Here is a 19,892-nt window from a genome sequence, read left to right on the forward strand (position 1 = left end):
CATTTGAGGGAAGAAAAGCCCCAAAGAGACCTTGAAGGTAGGAGACCAAGCAAGGGTGGTATTCTGGATGCTAAGGTAGACGAGGCTACCAAGTGCCCAGTGCTGCCAAAAGCTCCTGCAAGGCAGACTGGAAGTGTCCGTTGGGGTTAGCAGCTCAGGTGACCCAGGAAGACAGGATTATAGTTGGTGAGGAGTGAATTGGGTGAGGAAATGAGCAGCAGAGTGCAGCAACTCAGACAAGAAGAGAGGCGTTAAAGAAGGTAGGATAAGGAGTGTTAGTGAGAGGAAAGATTTCAGAGCCCCTGGAACAGTGACTGGCCTTAAGGAAGTGGAAAGAGTTGGGATTCCCAGGACAGCTGAGTCCTGGATGGAGGAGTAGGGATGCCTGTTTCTCTGAAAAAAGAGATGCTGGGAGAGATGTCAATAAGCTTTGGGGCGGCCCTGAGGGTGGCTACTGCCAGCTGGGCAGTCAAGGAGGCTGCAGATGTCTGACTCCTGCTAAGACGAGCTGTTTGGGTTTGGATGGAAGCATGAAGAGGGGCAGACAGGTGTGACAAGCAATCTGAGGAGTTGGCAGGGGTCCAGGGCCGTTGGCGGTAACAAAAGAGGGTTCAGCTGGCTGAGACTGAGGCGCTTGATAGAGAGCAGCAGGGTAGATAGAGCCAGTAGATGCAGACTCGTGTGGGCGCCATTACGGCTGGGGTTCCGGGGATCCAGTGATATATTTGGCTCAAATCCCAGTTCCAAGAGGTTTATGTGCTGTGACATTAAAGAAGTTACTTACCATGACTCAAATTCCTCATCTGTGAAATGGTGATAACCCCCAATAGGGTTATTGAAGGAGGCCCAGATAGGATAATGCGCACAAAAAGCTTAGTGTACTTCCTGGCTGCTGCTTAATGAAAACCCACGGGAAGTGTGTTTTAAGGGACACCAACTTGGTCCCAAGATGTGAGGAGGACTGAGCTAGGAACGGGCCGCACAGGACCTTGAACTACCGCCATTCTAGGTACCTGGTATACAAGATGTGTTTTCTGCTTTTCCTAAGCTCACGGAGCTTCTAAGTATTTTTCCCTTTTTATCCTTCTCCCCCTTCTTTTTTGAGGCTGGTGCTCCCATAGCCAAGGGTGGCCTTGAACTAGAGATACTCCTGACTCAGAATCCCAAGGGTTTTGATTTTAGACGTGGGTCACCATGCTAGGCTCTGTCCTTGCTGTAATGTTCCGGAGCTAGGCTGGTCCCCATGCCTTAGGTCCTAGGGTTCCGGGACACTAAATGAGTTAAATCTCGTGTGGCAGAAACCGAGTTAACCAGCTTTTAGCCGTGGAGGGAAGAGCGCGCAGGCGCAGTATTGATGAGCTCGCTCACCTGCGCTTGAATGGGCGGGGCTAAGGCCGGAGCCCGACCCAAGGCGGGATGGGCGTGGTGACGTCACGGACGCGCCACCGCAGAGTGAGTCGCGTCCCGGAAGCTAGGAGAGCGGAGGGACAGATTGCTCTCCCGTGGACCTGCGACTTCGGAGCGTCGGTGGGAGGTGGCGCGGAGTGGGGTGGGGCGGGCCTTGAGGGACCGCTCCGGGGCTTGGTGGCCCTTCTGTCCCCTTGGCCGTCCCTGCCCTCCCTCTCCTGGCCAGCGTCTGGGTAGGTGAAGGCCATCACGCCCCGTCCCTGTGTGTTTACGGAGTCTGGCGCTCCCACCGGGTTGGGGGGTCCCCACCTGCTGGCACCGCGACCTTGGGCGTGGCCTGCTTTGCCCGGTTTGGGAGGTGATGGTGGTTGAGGCCTCTGTCGACCCTTGCCTGCTAATCCTAGGCTCCTATCTCGCGCCTGCCCGGGTTTCCTTTCTTCCTAGGTCGTCCTGTCGGGAGTTTGGGGTCCAATCGGCCCCTTTTCCAAGTGATGAGTGGAAGAGCCAGGGTTAAGAGCGTGGTAAGTGTGTTGTTAGGAAAAGTTCATGAATCTTTGGAAGCCCTGGCAAGGGTCTCCCAGTGTAACACTGGGCGTGTTGACAAAAACTTAACCGAGCTACGTGGTCCCCCTTATGCTGACACCTGAAGGATAAATAGGGATTACCAAGTAAAGATGGGAGAAAACTAACACAGGACACCGTTTCTCTTGGGGTTACCAACTGACTCCCTTTAACAACCTAGTTATTAACTGTTTATATGCTCTTGAAAGGTCTGGGGGGGAAAACAGCGTTGGAGGGGCTCATGAAGAACAAGCTTTCTATCTAAGTCATCTGCCTCATCCTGCTGAACAAAGTTTTCTCCAGCATGAAATGGGTATTCTCTCTTACCTCACAGGTTTAACCCTAAGTACCACATGAAATGATGCAAGGGGAATCGTGTTGAAGACTTGGAAGTGCATTGTGAGTGTGGGGAATCACGATTACAAGATGCAGACAGCAGAACGGGACCCGAGTGGGCCAGAGGCGAGCCCCAGTGTGATGCCTGAGGTTTTCTCTGAGTGTCCACCGGCCCCTACCAAGTCAACAGCATTTGACCTTTTCAACCTGGTTCTGTCCTACAAGAGGCTAGAGGTCTACCTGGAACCCCTGAAGGATGCAGGTCATGGGGTTCGATTCCTGCTAAGGTACAGACTTCAGCGGTTGCTCTTCCATTGATCTCTCCTGGCAGTCTTGAGCAGCTCTGGCCAGTTGGGCTGTAGTGGGGTTGTCCTTTAGTTACGACTAGTTCTGAATATTTGAGTTATTCAGGTCAACCTTTATTCCAGCTCTATGCAGGAAAGGCAGGGAGGGAGTGGGAACCACTTGGCTTTCATCAGGATTCTTTGTGGTTGGATAAACTCCTCTTAGGGACTGCCAGAAAGCCTTGGACATTGGCTTGATGTAGCTGAGAGCAGACTTAGGTTTTTTTTTTTTTTCTCTCCCAATATTAATATAACTAATATTAAATTTTTAATTTTGTTATTTTTGTATGTGTGTGGCATTGTGTGCAGGTCAGAGGCTAGCTCTTGGGAGTTGGTTCTCCTTCCATGGTGGATTCTAGGGACTTGACTCAGGCTTGGAAGCAAGCACCCAATGGGCTAAGCCGTTCCAATGGCAAGCTATAATTTTAAACAAACCTCAAGTACAAATACCTTTGAAAAAAACTAGATAGCAGTTTTGTTTGTTACTTGGGATTATGGTTCTCAGTTTTCTTCATTTTTTATTTTCTGTTTCAGCCTCTATAACTTTTTTTTCTAGCTTTCTTTCCTTTTCCTTTTCTTGTTGAAATGGTGTCACATTATGTGTAGCACAGGCTGGTCTCAGACTTAAGCTTCCTGTTTCAGACTCACAAGTACAGGGATTACAGGTGTTTGTACCTGTATATTAAAATATATATATATTTTATCTGGGAATGTGCCTATAATCATAGCACTTAGGAGGTAGAGACAAGAGGATCCAAAGTTCAAAATCATCTTTAGCTCCATTGCAAATTTGGCGCCAGCCTGGGCTACATAATACCTTGTCTCAAAAACAAGCCCCCCCCCCCAAACAGAACAAAGAACCCAACATACCCCCAAACCAAACCAATATCCTGAATTGCAAATAAACGGTTTTACATTTTTGATTAATTTATGTCTTAATAAAGTCATTTGGTATCATCATCAAAATAATGTTATACCTAACATAATTAAAAACAATTTCTTCATATCTTCCTCTGGTCCGTTCCCACTTTCCTCGCTTTTTCCAAGCATGTCATGGACACTTATTTTGCCACCTCCTGTCAGGTTCCTCTCTAGCATTGTGTATTTTGTGTCATCTTTATGTCATGTAAGTCTTTTTCAAACTGAACCAGGCTCTCATTTCATGTACCAGTTTACTGAAGTGACTGGGCACACTGTCTTGGAGAACTTCCTTCTGAGATTTGTCTGTTTGGCTGTATATAGCTCTTTAACTGGAAGTTAGAGCTAAAAACTGGATTATATTCAAGCTAAAGGAAAAGGAAATACTATGCCCTTAATATGGCATGACATCAAGAATCACATAAAAATTGTGTCTCAAACAGAAGAGGGCAGAGTTGTGTGTTGTGTATACATCAGAGGACAACTTACAGTAGTTGACTGTCTCCTTCTGCCATGTGGGTCTCAGAGATCAAACTCAGGCCCTCAGGCTTGGCTGCAAGCACCTTTACCTGCTGAACTATCTCACCAGCTCCAAGTAGGTGTTCTTAACTTGGAGCCTGTGGATAGGTTTAAGGGTGAATGCCCTGAAGCTGCAGACAGAACTCTGTGTGTGTGTCTGTTCTTGCATGCTTATTCATAAAGAAACGAGCGTCTAGTTTCCATCAGATTGTTTTAAAAACATTCAACCATTTTATGTGCTGAAGTAAACTGGTCAGAGGCTGGAGGAGTGGAGCTGGGTTGCCTTGAAGGGTGCTGTTGAGTCTATCCCTTTCTCAGTCTAGAAGTAGGGGACCGTTTCTCTCTTTTGAGACAGGATTTCTTTGTGTAGCCTTGGCTGTCTGGACTTACTTTGTAGTCCAGGTTGGCCTTGAACTCACAGAGATCTGCCTGCCCCTGCCTCCCAAGTGTTGGGATTAAAAGTGTGCAGCATGCCTGGCACAGGAGATCATTTGTCATTACTATTTTTTTCTTTGTGCTTCTGGGCTGAAACAAGCCTCCTGGTACAACACTTACGCCACTTGGTAATAACTCCTTGTCAAGGCCTCACACTCTCACTCACCCCTTTAATTTATGACAGTGTCCCGAGAGATTGGGTTAGTCAGTGTTCAGAGCTGTGCTCTCTACTGTGAGATCCATGCGCTCTGAGGGCATGGTGTAGGTAGAACAAGAGGCCCATCTCACCTCTCTGAATTCCAGCAGCACCTACTAACCAAAGTGCACTTCCATCTTTTTAGGGGAGGGAGAGATGGGGCTGTGCCTTCTGGCATTCTCATCCTGTCTGTCTGTGCCGCCTTTTGTTTTACCCATTCAGGCAAAGCACACAAGTTACATATGCCCTGTTCTGCTTTCCTCTGCTGGCGGGTAGTGCTTCTTGGCACACTAACTTTTAGGGTTTCCATTATCTGGAAAGAGAGGTCTGAGGATATGGGAGTCAGCTTGGAGCTGGATGGAGGGGGAGCACCTCCCTCAGCTGTAGTCTCTAGATGCTGGCAGAGCGATCGCTGGTCTGTGAAAGTAGCTGTCAGATTAGTTTATGCTTTTGATTGTTCTCTTTTAGTAAAGAGAATCTGACTGAAGAGGAACCTAATCTTGGAGTTTGGCTGTGGGGTCTGGAGCTACAGTAAAATTTTAAGACTCCTCTATGGAGCTATTCCGCTTTGCCGGTCTCCCAGGATCAAACTGTCAGTAAAGACCTTAGATCAGTGGTTTTGGAAGGAAAGCAACTTCACTGGCAGTGTGATTTTTTTTTTTTTTTTTTACTTTTCAAATAGGGCTGAGTTTAGACCAAACTTTCTTTCCTTTTTTTTTTTTTTGTTTGTTTGTTTGTTTTAGGCTTGTTTTTTAATTTTACTGTATTGGCAGCCACCAGTGGTTTTGAGGGTTTTGAGACATGTTTAGGGTTGTGTGGGTGACGTGTTTGACATCGTGAGCAAGGCTGTAAAGAGTTACTTCCTTTCCTCATAATGTCCATTAGAAGCTAAGAGCCCAGGCTGGGGGCTGGCTCATTTTGTAAAATGCTGGAGCTCCAGCACGCATGTCAAAAGCCAGGTGTGGTGGAGTGTGCCTGGGACACTGGAGACCAAAACATCCTGGGAGCTTACTGGTCAGCTAGCCTGTCACATTGGTGAGTTCACGGTTCAGCGGGAGACCCAGTCTCAAAAAATAAGGTGGAGAGTGATCACACACATACATACACACACACAGTAGAAGTCACATGTAATCTAGTAACTTCACTTGATAGTTGTATATCAGGAAATACATTAAAGGGCAGGCAAGATGGTTCATTGGGTGAAGGCTCTTGACTCCAAGCCTCAGGGACTTAATCCCCAGAACACACTCAGTGGGTAAAGAACTGACTCCTGTAAGCTGTCCTCTGATCTCCACGTGTGTGCACATTGGTCTACATATGTGAACACACAAATAAATAAAATATAGCAAAAAATTTTTTTCTTAAAGAAAATACATATAAGCCAGGCACAGTGGCGCACACCTGTAATCCCAGCACTCGGAGGCAGAGGCAGGTGGATCTCTGTGAGTGTGAGGCTAGCCTGGTATACAAAGTGAGTCCAGGATAGCCACGGCTACACAGAGATACCATGTCTCGAAAAAAACCAACAAAAAACCACATAACTTGTGAATGCATTGTTTGCCAGCAGCAGGCATGTTTATTTTTTGACACTTGTCTCTCTCCTCCGATGGTTCATCTTGTACATATTAACCTTAGGATATAGATATTAGTGGCTTCGTTATTGTTATTATTATCTATTCTCTTTTGTTAGCTAGCTTCTTTTATTTTACTTTATTTTCACTTATTTTATTGTTTTTGTGACAGGGTCTTATGTAGCCACACTGGCCTCCAGCTAACTGTGTGGCTATGGCTGACTTTGAAGTCCTGATCCTCCTGCCTCTGCCTCCCCCGTGCTGGGATTACAGACTGGCCACACCAGGTTCTAAGTTCATATTAAATATAAAATGTCCTTTTCCACAGTTGTACCAGCAGCACTATCTCGTCCTGGGAGATCTGAGTCACTTCTCCTCTCTTTGGGGACTTGGTGGTGTGTGGTGGGTGCTGCATCTCTTTTCAGTTTACACTGGCTGTGTTTTTTGTGTGACAACTCCGTTGCATGCTTATTTTAGTTTTTTGTTTTGTTTTGTTTTGTTTTTATAGCCGAGGTTGAGCTCAGGACCTGTGCTTGCTACACTAGTGCTCTCTACCACTGAGCTTCAGTTTTAGTACAGTATTTTCTCCCTTTGGAGAAAAAAAAATACATATATATATATTCAAAACAAAATGAGGTAAATGCTCAAGATTATAGAAGTAAAGAGATAAAGTAACAGGTGGGCAAAGAAGGCCACATCACTGTGTTGATAAGTCCTTTTTTTGTTTTGTTTTGTTTTGTTTTGTTTTTTTCAAAACAGGATTTCTCTGTGTAGCCCTGGCTGTCCTGGAACTCACTCTGTAGACCAGGTTGACCTCACAGAAAGCTGCCTGCCTCTGCTTCCCGAGTGCTGGGATTTAAGGTGTGTGCCACCGCTCCTGCTGCTGTTGATGAATTTTTGCACAAATGATAGACTGATGAGCTGAAGAGGTTTTTTTGTTTCCTCATATCCGTTATTTTCTGTGGTCCAGCAAGTGGTCTGGAGGGTATGCTGATACCGTCTTAGGAAATTGTGAAATAGGACAAAGGAACGTGCTAAAAGAACCTTGTCAGTGTCCCCTGTAAAGGCCAGCACCTTACAAAACATGGGGAAGCAGCAGTGACCAGGTTTCTCAACAGATGTTAGAAAGACTCCTCCCTCTGGAAGAAAGCTCTGTGGGTCTTCTAGTTTGGTCACCCAGGGCTGATGTGTGATCCCTCTCTTGCTCTCTAGCCTCCTGACCTGTTGATAACCCCTGTGCATTTCTCCGTGGTCCTCTGCAAGCCTCCTCCTCCTCATGTCTAGATTGGGCTGGCTGGCTGTGCTGCCAGGCATCTTTCAGGTTGGAGCAATGGCTGTCTTGTGATCAGAACTCTATGTTGTAGGTGGCAGATGCCTTTGTGTTCCTTGCTGACCTGCCTGGGCCTCAACGTCTTGTTCCTCACATTGAACGAGGGTAAGAATTACTTCTGGAGGCCAGTGGGTTTTGTGGCTGAATGTGGGGGAAGAACCCGGAGGTGGGACTCTGGGAGGGACTACCTTTTTGCCCTCTTTGCTAGGTCGCTTCCTCCTAGGTCTGTTTGGTGTTGGAACACAAGCTCTGGGGAGACCTCAAAGGCCCAGCCTGTGTGTGTGACTTTGGGCACATGATGTAGCCTACCTGTTGATACCCAGTCTCCCTCATCTCTGAAAGAAGAACAGCAACAGTCTTTTCTCATGCACATGTGAGGAGAGAGCCTGTGTGTGCCACTCAGTCCAGTGCCTCACACAGAGCAGCAGCACAGACTGTAGCCGCTGCTCTTCTCTACTGCTTCCTTTGTGACTGCTGGCTCATGCATCGACCTCTTCCCCTTTTATGTTCCTACCTCAGTTTTTGTCATTTGTCAACATGACACGAGGTAAGGGTATCCAGAGGGGGAGGTGAGGAGACACCCCTCCCATCTGTCATTTTCTCTGGTCTAGCAAATGAGCCTTGATGTGCTGGGTAGCCACCGGCGACTAGATGGTGACTGTAGATGTCCTGGGAGGCAGTGTCTCCTGAGGACTTCTGTTATGGATGCTGTGACCCAGCCTCTTCAGGATTGGAATTGTCAGGCAGATGTAGATAAAGCAGCCCCTCCAACCCCTCCTCAGGAATTGATTGAAGGGACCAGGGTGGAATGTTCTGAGGAGCTAGTCCTCTATTTATGTGTTCTTACATAAATTTTTCACACACATATTTCTTAGTGTCTCCTGTTTCCTGTGGGCATAAGGAATCAGTGGGTTGAAAATTACCCGGTTCACACAAGATCATCTTTTTTCTTTTTTTTTTTTTTTTGAGGCAGGGGCTCTCTGTGTAGCCCAAGCTTTCCTTAAACTCACTACATAGGTCTGCTTTGCCTGGAACTACCCATTCTCCTGCCTCAGCCTCTCAGATTCTGGGGCTACAAATACAGCCATCATCATACCCAGCTTCCTTTTTCTTAGTTAGATTTTTCTTTGATTATATATCCTAGGGTTTCGATATTGTGTTACAGGGTCGAAGTTCCTGCTTTAAATTTTGTCTCTGTCTCAGTATTTATCCCTCAATCCTCAGGACCCTACATTATCCTCAAAGCTAAAGGAAAGGCTTCCAGTCGGCCTTAGTGATAGAGGACTAAATTTTCAACATTGGGGGACTTCCAGCAGCCTCCAGACTGCAGATGTGAACCGTCTATTGTGTGCTGTGACAGTTTCTATTTTATTTTAGTATATGGATGTTTTTTTGCCTGCATGTATGTCTGTGTACTGTGTGTGTATGTGTGTGTGTGTATGCAATGTCTGTAGAGGCCAGAAGGAGTTAGATCCCCTGGAACTGGACTTACAGATGATGGTAAGCTACCATGTGGCTGCTGGAAGTTAAACCCAGGTCTTCTGGCAGAGCAGCCCATACTTCTAACCACTAAACCATCTCTCCAGCCCCTGAAGATAGTTTTTTTAAAGGTTTCTTTATTTTTTAGATTCATTTATTATGTATAAAATACTCTGCCTGCATGTACACCTGCACTTCAGTAGAGGTCACCAGATCTCATTATAGATGGTTATGAGCCACTATGTGGTTGCTGGGAATTGAACTCAGGACCTTTGGGAGAGCAGACAGTGCTCTTAACCGCTGAGCCATCCCTCCAGCCCTGCCTGAAGCAATTTTTAATGTACTACACAAGGCTAGAGTGCCATCTGTGATCACATATCTAAGTGTGTTTGGTTTAGAACTGGCTTTTGCAGAATTGCTGGTGAGCATATCCATAGTATATGGTGTGGTGATAAGATCAACGAGGGAAAACAAAGCTGGCTTGAGCAGGTCATAGAGCAGGGAGATCTGGAGACTTACCCATAATGTGATCAGGCCAGGCAACTCAGGCAGAGCCCTGGAGGAGGCGAGGAAGCCAGCATCGGCCAGCAGCGGGCAGGCTCCTGGCCTTGTTTACTGTGTTAACTGTCGCGTTCTCCATCTCTTAGGTGCATGGTACTCCATGGGTGCCTTGATGATTTCAGTGCCCGCCTTGCTGGGCTATCTTCAGGAGGTTTGCCGGGCGCAGCTGCCAGAGTCTGAGCTGATGCGGAGGAAGTACCACAGCATAAGGCAGGAAGACCTACAGAAAGTGCGTCTTTCCCGCCCTGAAGCTGTGGCTGAGGTGAAAAGCTTGTGAGTACTGAAGGGAGCTAGGAGTCTGGGGGAGAGAGCCAGCACCACACCACAGGCTGCCTGTGTGCCACACACTTCACACAGACTTCACGCTACTCAGTCTGTACTGCTCTGAGCAGACACTGTTATTATCCCCCTCTTACAGAGGGAGGCAAAGGCTGAGCTAGCCAGTGACTGAGACTCCAGGTTCAGCTGCTTTCACAGCTGTGTTCTTTCCCCAGAAACACCACTAGGGGCCTTGCTTAGGTACTGCCTGTGCAACCAGTGCTGGGCTGGAATCCCACCTCTTCCACTTCTGTGCGGCATCGGACAACCTGCTTCTCTAGGTGTTGGGTCCCCAGTCTGTCAGATGTGACGTTGGGCTTACTCAGAAGGTGTTTGGTGTTAGTCATCATCACCATCCTAAACATGACGTGGCTGGTGCTTTGAGGGAGCAGCTTTAAGACTGCTGACGGATATTAACTTTGCCAGCATCAGTGGCAGCTGGCTTTTCCTGGCCTTTCCTTGGATCAGGCTCCATGTAGGCTTTGGATATAAAACAGGAATGATAACAGAACTGTGAGTCATCAGGAGTGAGGCCCAGGTATCTGGGAAAAAAACAAACAAAACCCCCCCCCCAAACGTTTGTAATGTGAAGTAACTTATTTTTATGCATTTCTGTTTTACAAACATGAGCTTGTAATGTAGCCTTGGCTAGCTTGGAACTCACTCTGCAGACCAGGCTGACCTCAGACTGACAGAGTTCTACCTGCCTCTGCTTCCCAAGTGCTGGGATTAGAGGCATGTGCCAGCATGACTGACATTGAAATAAATCTTAATATTTGGCAAGAGGTACAAGAAGGATGAAAACAGTTCCATGTGTACCTTTATCCATGCAGAGAAATTACAAACATTTGGTCACATTGGCTTTAGTTATCTATTTTTTTTTCCTTGAACCATTTGAAAAATGAAAACATCATTTCTGTTTTGTGTGTTTGTTTCATTATTTGTTTGTTTTTCAAGATAGGGTTTCTTTGTGTAGCTCTGTAGACCAGGCTGGCCTCGAACTCACAGAGATCCATCTGCTTCTGCCTCCTGACATTTTTTCTGTTTACTCCACAAACACTTCGACATTTGTTTCCTGAGACCAAGAACATTGTCTTATGTATTTCCAGAACAACAGTCAGAATTAGGACATTTTAATTATATATTAGTACTGTTCTCTGCTGCATGCTTCATAATCACATTTTTGCCAGTTGTATTAATGAACATTTTTATATTGGTTTCTCCTGGTCCAGGGTCTAATCTAGGGTCATACACTACATCGAAGTTTTTTTCTTCCCTGTTGTGCTAAGATTAAATCTGAGACCTCGGCTGCCAAGCACCTCAGCCCTTGTGTTCAGGTTCTGTGTTCTGTGAACCTGGAGTGAGCACTTCCATGTCAATATACTTGACCTGGTGCAGGCTTACTGTGTTTGCTTCTCAGCTGTGTTGTTCGGTTCCTTGTTAGATTGAGCGTGTACTGACCGGCAGGTGGAGTGCCATAGTCCCTACTTGAGCCACATGATTTAGGAGGCACTAACTTTGGTCACTTGCTTAAGGCTTCTCTACTGAAAATTACTGTTTGCGCTTGGTTATTAGTAATCTGTGGAGAGATGCTTCGAGACTGAAGGATCTTGTTCCTCATCAGCATTCACTCAACTGCTGGAAAAGCCGCTGGGGGCTCTTGCCTGCCTCAGTTTGTTCCCGTGGTTGTGAAGTGGATCTGTGCTTACCATTCTGTTTGCATTTACTTTCTGGCATTCTGCAGTGAGGAGATGTGCTTCTCATTTATCATCAGTGTGAATGCACAGGCTCTTATTTCACTCAGTGGGATCTAATCTATTACAGTCCTTCCTTCTGTCTTGGGGTGTCCTAGGTTTGGCCACTGGGACCACTTTGAGCTGGTTGTGTGTTCGTCACATCCCCATCATTTTTCAGGACTGCCTTACTGTATGGCACAACTGAATATTGACATTTGTCTGACACTTTTCCTGCTTGAGCTCTAGAAGCAGCCATGTCTCTAATGAGTCCTTTGGGTGGAAGGAGAGCACTGACTCCATAAAGTGGTGCCTCCCAGTTGTAATTAAAAAAAAAAAAAAAAAAAAAAAAGAATAGCAGGGACCTTAACTGCTTCACCTCGGCAAGGGTCTCCCAGAGGGGCTTGGAATGGGCTGGAGCGTCTTGGCCAGGCTGTCTTGTAGCAGCAGTGTTTACAGACTGTGACCACCGCTAGCCAGCTGTGCCTGTGAGCCCAGGTTCTGCCTCCTCACAGCCTCTGTACTCCTGGATGTATGAGTGTGTTGGTTTGGGAGGGGTGGGCCCTGGCCACTCAGAAGCTCCTGTGTTTGCAGCTTGATCCAGCTGGAAGCCTTCCTGACCCGCCTGTGCTGTACCTGCGAGTCAGCCTACCGTGTGCTGCACTGGGAGAACCCTGTGGTGTCCTCACAGTGAGTAGCCCCTTCCTTTCCACCCCACGCCCTGTAGAAGCCTGTAGGCTGAGTCCCTTCTTCCCGAGGTGGAACGGATGCCTTGAAAAGGCTTCTGCCCCACCTGCTTCAGGCAAGAGTGCCCCTGGCCCTAGAGTGTGGGTCTGCACATAAGTTTTTGATCTAGCTGTACATGGTTGCGCAGGCGCCTTTTTAGAAGGTACAGAGTAACAGTACTTTAATAATTGGTGAGCACCTCACTGTGTAATCCACCACCCTGCTGTAGCAGCTGATCCATTCTGCTCCCTTCTGCAGCTGCTCATGTGCCTGGCAGCTTCATGTGGAATGTAAGATTTTATTTCCCTTTCTAGTTTTGTTTATTAATTATATATATATATATGAATGTTTACCTGCATATATGTATGTATGTATGTATACCTTGTGGGTGCTGGTAATCAAACCATGGTTGTTGGCAAGAGTCAAAAGTACCCTAGGCCAATGAGCCATCTCTCTAGCCTGCATGTGAGATTTCTTTCTCTTTAGTAATTACATCATAAGTAGTTGCAATAATGTCTTTGGGATTATTGTAACGTGGACTGTGAATGATTGTAATTTATAGAAGTGTTCTATTGTATATTTAGATGATTTCTATTTTCTTTACTAACCCTACAGTGAGCATTTTTATGGACTTTTAATTTTAATTTTTTGAAGAATAAACTTAAAAGATTAATTACTGCACAAATAGGATGTTTTTGAGGCTTTCCCATGTCTATAGTGACCATAACTAGTGTCTGCCTAGGCCTCCCTTTGTGCCAGGTCTGTGCTCAGAGGCTCCTGTTTATTGTCTTACTCTTCCTAGTGACCGCGCGTGGAGTAGGTGCTGTTCCTACATGCACTTTGTAGGTGAATAAAGTAATACTTGAGAACCAAGGGTCTTGCCACAGGGACAAGTGGCAGAGTTTGTTTCAGGCTCAAGTCTGTGTCTAGATTTCAGAGCCAGACCCTGTAAGCAGAGGCAGCTGAGCCAGTGCAGTGGCTCCCAGCGTGAGACACATTGTAGCTTCACCAGTCTCACATGATAGAAACCAGCACCATAGCACAGAGCGCTTCCTCAGTAGGTCACACTTTGATTGGCAGGTCAGTTTGTGCCAGAGCTGTTTCTCACCTGGACACTCCCCACCATTTTTCTTCTGATCTTGGACTTTGTGTTCATCCAGGTTCTATGGCGCTCTTCTCGGCATGGTTTGCATGCTCTACCTGTTGCCACTCTGCTGGGTCCTCGCCCTTTTAAACAGCACACTCTTTCTGGGAAATGTGGAGTTCTTCCGAGGTAAGGCCCAGAGAGCCTGACAGCTGGGCCCAGGACCTGTTTGGAGTTCCTGCTTCTGTCTGTGTGTTGTGCTTGCCACAAGGGGGCGGCTTCTCGCTGGAGCATCTCTGGGAAGGCTGTTGCTAGATCTCTGGAAGTGTGCTGGGGTCAGGGGGCCTGACAGTTCTCTAAGGTGGCTGCTGTTAGAGGGGTGTCCTCTCCCTTTTTAAGACAGATGAGACACTACTTACTGATTGGGTGGCTTCTAGGACATAAGGGAGGGGTCTTTTCCCTAATTGCTGCCTAATTCTGGACTGTGGCCACCTGCATTTAGCTGTCTCATCTCTGTGTGACCCCTGAGTCTGGCTTCTGCATGCTGGGCAGTCTGTAGAGGTCCTGTCCTCTCCTTGTTTTCCCCTCTGTGCCCTCAGTTTATGGATAACTTACTATAGACTCACTGGCTGACTCTGTAGCAGAGGGACTGGTGCTGATGGAGAACACTCCCAGATTGCCACCATCATGTCTCTGTCTGGGAAGTTCTGCGTGGAGTTCTTTCTAGAATTTTATTTTATTATTTTGCTTTATTTTATTTTTGAGACAGGGTTTCACTTTGTAGTCCTAGCTGACGTGGAACTCACTTAACAGAGCAGGCTGGCCTTGAACTCACAGAGCTCTACCTGCCTCTGCCTCCCGAGTGCTGAGATGAAAGGTGTGGCATGCCCCACTACAGCACCCACTGTGTCATGTCACCTCCAAACCTATTCTCCATTTTCTGGGCAGTGGTGTCTGAATACAGGGCTTCTCTGCAGCGGCGGATGAACCCCAAGCAGGAGGAGTACATCTGTGATAGCCCAGCTCCGCAGGGTGCTGGGGGGAGGGGTACTCTGCTGGAGAGTACACCTGCCCCTACGCCCACAGAGGTGAGTGCTCTGCCCACAGAGGTGAGTGCTCTGCCGTCGGCAGGAGCCTGTTCATGCTTGTTGAAGGCCTATTTTCTTTCCTCTTGTTCGTAACAGTCTGTTAATAAGACATAGCTTTTGGGCTGGAGCGTCTTCCTGCCTAGTCTCTGGGATGCTTAGTAACATGAAGTGCAGTGAGAAAGCTGCCGGGCTTTTCTGAACACCTGTTCTGTGTCTGGTGCCACGCTCACTTGGCACCCTGTGGGGTGTGTTCTGAGAATGGGGATGAGGTCATTCTGTGGCAGAAGAGTGGCTGCCAAAGGCTTTAGCTAATAAGTGAGGCTGGTCTCAGGTAGACTTTGAGTGTTGGCTACCGTGCTGTCTTGTTCTGTGGCCCTGCCCTTTAGGGTGAGGCTGCCCTTCCCTGCCAGTTGCTTCTTTATTGCAGCTGTGCAGTTTCCTGGGGAAGGACCTGGGGTTCTGGAACCTGGCCACTGGCTCTCAGCAGGTGGCTCTGTACTGTAGGGACAAGGGTTGCCAACCTTCGCTTTGCCAGAGAGTCATTCTTCCTAGGACCTCACGCCGGGCAGTGTGGAGGAGGCTGAGGAGGCTGAGCCAGACGAGGAGTTCAAAGATGCAATTGAGGTGGGTGGTCCTCTCCCTGTTTCCTCTGCTGACCAGGCTTGATGTTGGGTGGGCTGAGAGCTGTGTGTGTGCCTGTGTGTATTTTTCTAACATCCACATGGGAAGCCAGCACTTGCTGAGCTAGAATTCACTGGTTCAAAGACTGCCACTGGCCCCTTCCTTCTCCCACCATCTGTCCTGGGTCTCAGGCAGGGCTGGCTCTGCTGGCTTTGCAAGCCACTGTTGGGTATTGGTGGTTTGTTACCAGGGCTACAGGTCATGATGTCATGGGTATGTTTGGGCCCTGCCCTGTACCTCTGCCTTTCTGTACACTGAGGTCCATAGATAGCCCCTTGGGAGGGTGGAGAAAGTGGTTGCATGGCCAAGTGCTAGTTCATGGAAAGTTTAACAACCTTGATTTAGACAGTGATTTAGATTTAGGTAGTTTGAAAATGTTTTATTTGGCTTGTAAACTTTTAAAATAATTTTTTGAGCCAGTGTTTAAAACCCTGGTGAATTTCAGTTAGAATTGTAGATGCGCTGTTTTCCAAGTGTTTCTGAGTCTGCAGTAGTCATTAGAGTTGAGGGGCCATCGCCTCCTATTGGGTAAGTCACAAGGCTACAAGACGGCTGAGTGGGTAGAAGACCTGAGTTTGGTCCCCAGGACTACCTGGTGGAGGGTGAGGACTGATGCTGGAGAGTTGCCCTCTGACTTTTATATATATGTTGTGGCATGTACACACTCAATAAATGAAAGTAGACAAGTCACATGCTGAAGCTCCAAATTGTCTTACACCCCCTGTCCTCTGCTTCCTGAAGCCTTCTGGCTGTTGCTGTTTGTTGTCCCTGTTGCATTACTGTTTGTGTCGGAGTAGAGACTCATCTGTTCATGTCTCTCTGTAAAGTGGAAGGTTGTTTGAAGAGCAAGAGTCTTGTGAATTTTACCTAGGCCCTGGATACACTGCTGCCCTGTCTTCCTCTCAGGCCTGCTCAGCCCATTTCAGTTGTGACTGCTATAGATTTCCTCAAGTTGATACTGGTTGTAGACTGTGAGGATGGAGATGGCAGCAGTTTCAAATATTTTTGTTCATGACCCAAGTAAGGAGCACATTTTTATATCCAGGCCCAATTTGTCCTTCGTTCTTTAAAGCGTGTGGAACTTAAGTGAAACACTTAACCATCTGGGCTGCTTCCAGAGAGCGTGCCTCTTCGCCTCCCTGGTGGGAAGCGCTCAGAGCTTAGGATGGAGGCTGGCACAACTGTGTTCCCTGCCCCCTCCTGCCCTCTCCCTTTCTACTATCTATCCGTTTTCTTTTCTTCTTCCCCCGCACCTTGGGAGGCAGGAGACCCGCCTGGTGGTGCTGGTAAGTGGAGCAGGGTTAAGGGGCCAGGGCTGGGCTTGGCAGGGTTGCTGAGTAAGCTGTGCCATACTTCCTGGGGTCCACCGTGTCCAGGTGCCTCTGCATGCACGGCCTGGGCTCTTGTAAGTGATGAGCAGGACTGGAATAACCTGTTCTCATAGGAGGATGATGAGGGCACCCCGTGCCCAGCAGAGGATGAGCTGGCCCTGCAGGACAATGGCTTCCTCAGCAAGAATGAGGTGCTGCGCAGCAAGGTGTCACGGCTTACTGAGCGGCTCCGCAAGCGTTACCCTACCAACAACTTCGGTATGGCCAGAGAACTGGATTGGAGGTGGGGGTATATGGGTAGGGCTGGTGGGACCTGGGGAGTGGGATGACACCTGAGCCACAGGGACAGAGCCCAAGAATTGTGGGCATTGGTAAAGATATCCATGGAACCTTGGGAAATGTGCATGTTCCCGAAGAAGTGTGAGTGTGGAGTGAATGGGTCTCTCATGTCCACCTCTCTATTGAATATTAGGCGACCAAAAGAGAAGGCGCTTGTGGGCCCAGTGTCCTTGGGCAGATTATGCCTCAGTTTCTCCTTCTGTAAAAGAGAGTAGTTCTTGTTGAGTTGTGGATATTATGACCACAGGCCAGGGGTTAGCACAGGGCCTGATTGGCCCTTAGTAACTGGGTGCTGTCCATATGGGAGGTGCTGGCTGGTCTTGTAGGTCCTTGTGATCCGGCTATGTGCTGGAAAAGGCACCTTCTTCTGGGGATGGCAGTTTTCTGGGGTCACTTCTAGCTGAAGTTGTAGTTTGGTTAGCTCATGTTTTCCTGGGGTTGTGGGTAGGTCAAGGAAAGAGCTTGCTTGGAGAGTGGCTTTGACTCTGAGCATGACTTGGGACCCTGGATCTGAGCTGGAGCCTGAGAGCAGAGCCAGCTACAGATCTGGTAAGAGCCTAGAGTTGCTGGTGACTGAGAGCCACTATGACCTTTGAATTGTTTGTTCCAGTGTTTAGTGAGTTCTAAGTCTCTGGAGGGAGGGGAAATCCCTAGATTTATCTTCAGAATTTGAGGGGCCTCTGGGGCCTGCCTTCTTGCTCCTGACTAGTGTTGTGGTTGTCTTTTCAGGGTTAGATGTCCTGGACCTGCTGTTTGCTTCTGTGTGTCTGTATCGCTAGGCACTCAGGATCCATCCCTTTTATCTGCATTGACTGTTGGCTTTGGTATCTGCTCCAGGCTCAGGGTCCTTTCATACATACTCTCATTTCTCAGGTGGATGGAATGGGGCAGACAGATCCTCTGGGCCCAGAAGCAGACAGATACTAGAGTTCCAAATACAGAGCAGTTACTATGGCTGGTCCAAAGTGACCCTGTGTATTTGTACATTTTAAGCAGAGACACTGAGTGGTCCCCGATTTGCAGGCGGTTAACCCAAAGTTACCTAAGAGCTTCATCTGGTAGGGGAGCTGGGCTTCTCTACAGGTCATATGATTGTGCTCTGTGTCCTTTTTACCTCTTCATCTTCCCTGTGACTTCTCTGAGCCCTGATGTGTAGAAGTCCCTTCTTTTATGTCTGTCCTGTTTTCAAACCTGGGTTTTGTTTCAGATTCTTCTCACCACGATAGACAAAGGCCATAAAAGTGTTTGAGAGTGGTAGTGGCCTTTCTTGCCCTTTGATGCCCCTCTGCCTGCTACCATGCCTGATCTCTGCTTTGAGGCCAAGTGTGACAGTTTTGCTTCCAAGGTGTTAGGCTCTGGGTCCAGGTCCCAGGTCAGGCTGGGATAGGCTGCTCGGGGATTTCTTAGTTATTCCAGGCTGATGTAAGAAAATATACCATGCTGGGTCGTCATATGAACAAAGTTTTATTTCCCATTGTTGCAGAAGCTAGGGTCTAAGATCAAAGGGCCAGCACTTCTTGGGTCTGGTTCATAGGTGGCACACTTTCGCTGCCTCCTCCATGGTGGCAGGACAAAGTGCTGTCCAGGGCCTCCATTACAAGAGCACTGTTCTCACCCATAAGTGCTCTGCTAGTCCCTCCCCCTCGAGGCCTCACTTTGTAATGCCATTGCCTGGCGATAATATGTGCACTTGAGGGGACCTTACATCTGGCTGTCGGTAGATGAGGTGGGTCTATGGGAGGGATGAGATGAGCTCTCCCTCTGGAGCCTCCACATGAGAGTCTTGGTGAAGAGTATCCCAGGCACCCCTGGCCTAGAGACTACTACATGACTGCCCTGTGGGCCTCTGGCCTTCCCCTTCTCTCTTGGCAGGGTCACGAGGTGAGTTAAGATGGATGACTGTAAGAATTTGGGCCTTTGCTGAGAACAGGTGGAGTGGTTGGGCTCGGGATGGGTAGGGCCATCCCCCTCTGTTACTGTCTGATCTGGTGTCAGCTCTCAGCCCTCCTGGGCACCAGATATATACATGGGGACATAGCTCTGTCACTGGGCTGTGTAGCTCTGGCTCTCCATCTAGTTATGAGGAGTTCTTGGACATGGCTCTTTGACCTGTCCCATTATCCTGCCCCCTTGCTGGGGGCAGGTAGAACAGGCCTCTTTCCTCTGTCCTTGGTGGAGGAGCCACAGTCAGTAAGCACTTTTTCTTGTACCACAAGCAGCCTAGGTTCTTTTTTTTTTTTTTTCCCTCTGTGTTCCTATGAGGTCACCAACAGCAAAGAGATGTTTGCCTCAGACACCTTAGCCTTGGACCCCTGGCTCCGTAGTCTTTAGTCCTTGATCCCAGGAAGCTTCTTTTAGCAAGAGCTAATGGTAATCCTGGCTGACTAGCAGGAGCTTTGGGACTGTCATGGTCAGATATGTTACCCCGGAGTCATAGTTGTGCCCTCTGCTGCTGATTGCTGCCCTGCAAGATCATAACAGGCCCCAGAATACTTTTCTCCATCTTTCATTTCTCCTAACATCCATCCCTGACTGCCAGTCCTGAGCTCTGCTGGCCTCTCTGCCGCTGTCTGAAGCATCTCTGACTCACTGTACTTGTGGCCTACGATGGTTTGTGTTGTTCCTTGCCACCAGTGCTTGAGATTCTGCCCTTCATGCCATCTTGGCAGGTTCCCAGTTTCAAGCTTCTCTCGGAATCTTCTGACAGCAAGCAGGAATGTGCAGTTCTTGGAGGCCTATCTGTCTCTCACTGGGTGGGTGTTTGTAAGGAGACATTGTGAAAGGGTTCCATCTGGTGGGCTTCATTGAGGGCTCAGGTCCCCGTTGGCTGGCCTAGATTCCAGGGAGGAGATTCTCTAGATGCTCCTTGATGATCTTTCATGCCTCTGTGTGTGTGTGTGTGTGTGTGTGTGTGTGTGTGTGTGTGTGTGTGTGT

At 48.0% G+C, this 19,892-nt stretch overlaps 1 protein-coding gene across 3 annotated transcripts in view; it reads left to right on the forward strand.

Moving 5' to 3' along the window:
* The first annotated feature begins 1,461 nt into the window (after window positions 1–1,461).
* Zfyve27 (zinc finger FYVE-type containing 27) overlaps window positions 1,462–19,892 on the forward strand; it is a 21,339-nt gene continuing 2,908 nt past the window's right edge. For 2 of the 3 annotated variants that reach the window (XM_055630020.1, XM_055630022.1), the window contains exons 1-11: window positions 1,462–1,640; window positions 1,852–1,928; window positions 2,303–2,591; window positions 7,652–7,722; window positions 9,744–9,930; window positions 12,303–12,398; window positions 13,595–13,707; window positions 14,467–14,606; window positions 15,159–15,230; window positions 16,553–16,573; window positions 16,732–16,876. In XM_055630020.1, the coding sequence (XP_055485995.1) occupies window positions 2,395–2,591; window positions 7,652–7,722; window positions 9,744–9,930; window positions 12,303–12,398; window positions 13,595–13,707; window positions 14,467–14,606; window positions 15,159–15,230; window positions 16,553–16,573; window positions 16,732–16,876 (1,042 nt within the window). In that variant the 5' untranslated portion in view covers window positions 1,462–1,640; window positions 1,852–1,928; window positions 2,303–2,394. The remainder of the gene's footprint in view (window positions 1,641–1,851; window positions 1,929–2,302; window positions 2,592–7,651; window positions 7,723–9,743; window positions 9,931–12,302; window positions 12,399–13,594; window positions 13,708–14,466; window positions 14,607–15,158; window positions 15,231–16,552; window positions 16,574–16,731; window positions 16,877–19,892) is intronic. The other variant, XM_055630021.1, reaches the window with a different exon arrangement.

The sequence above is a fragment of the Psammomys obesus genome, unplaced genomic scaffold, assembly GCF_907164565.1.
Source record: "Psammomys obesus unplaced genomic scaffold, mPsaObe1.curated_primary_1811, whole genome shotgun sequence".
Taxonomy (NCBI): Eukaryota; Metazoa; Chordata; class Mammalia; order Rodentia; family Muridae; genus Psammomys; species Psammomys obesus.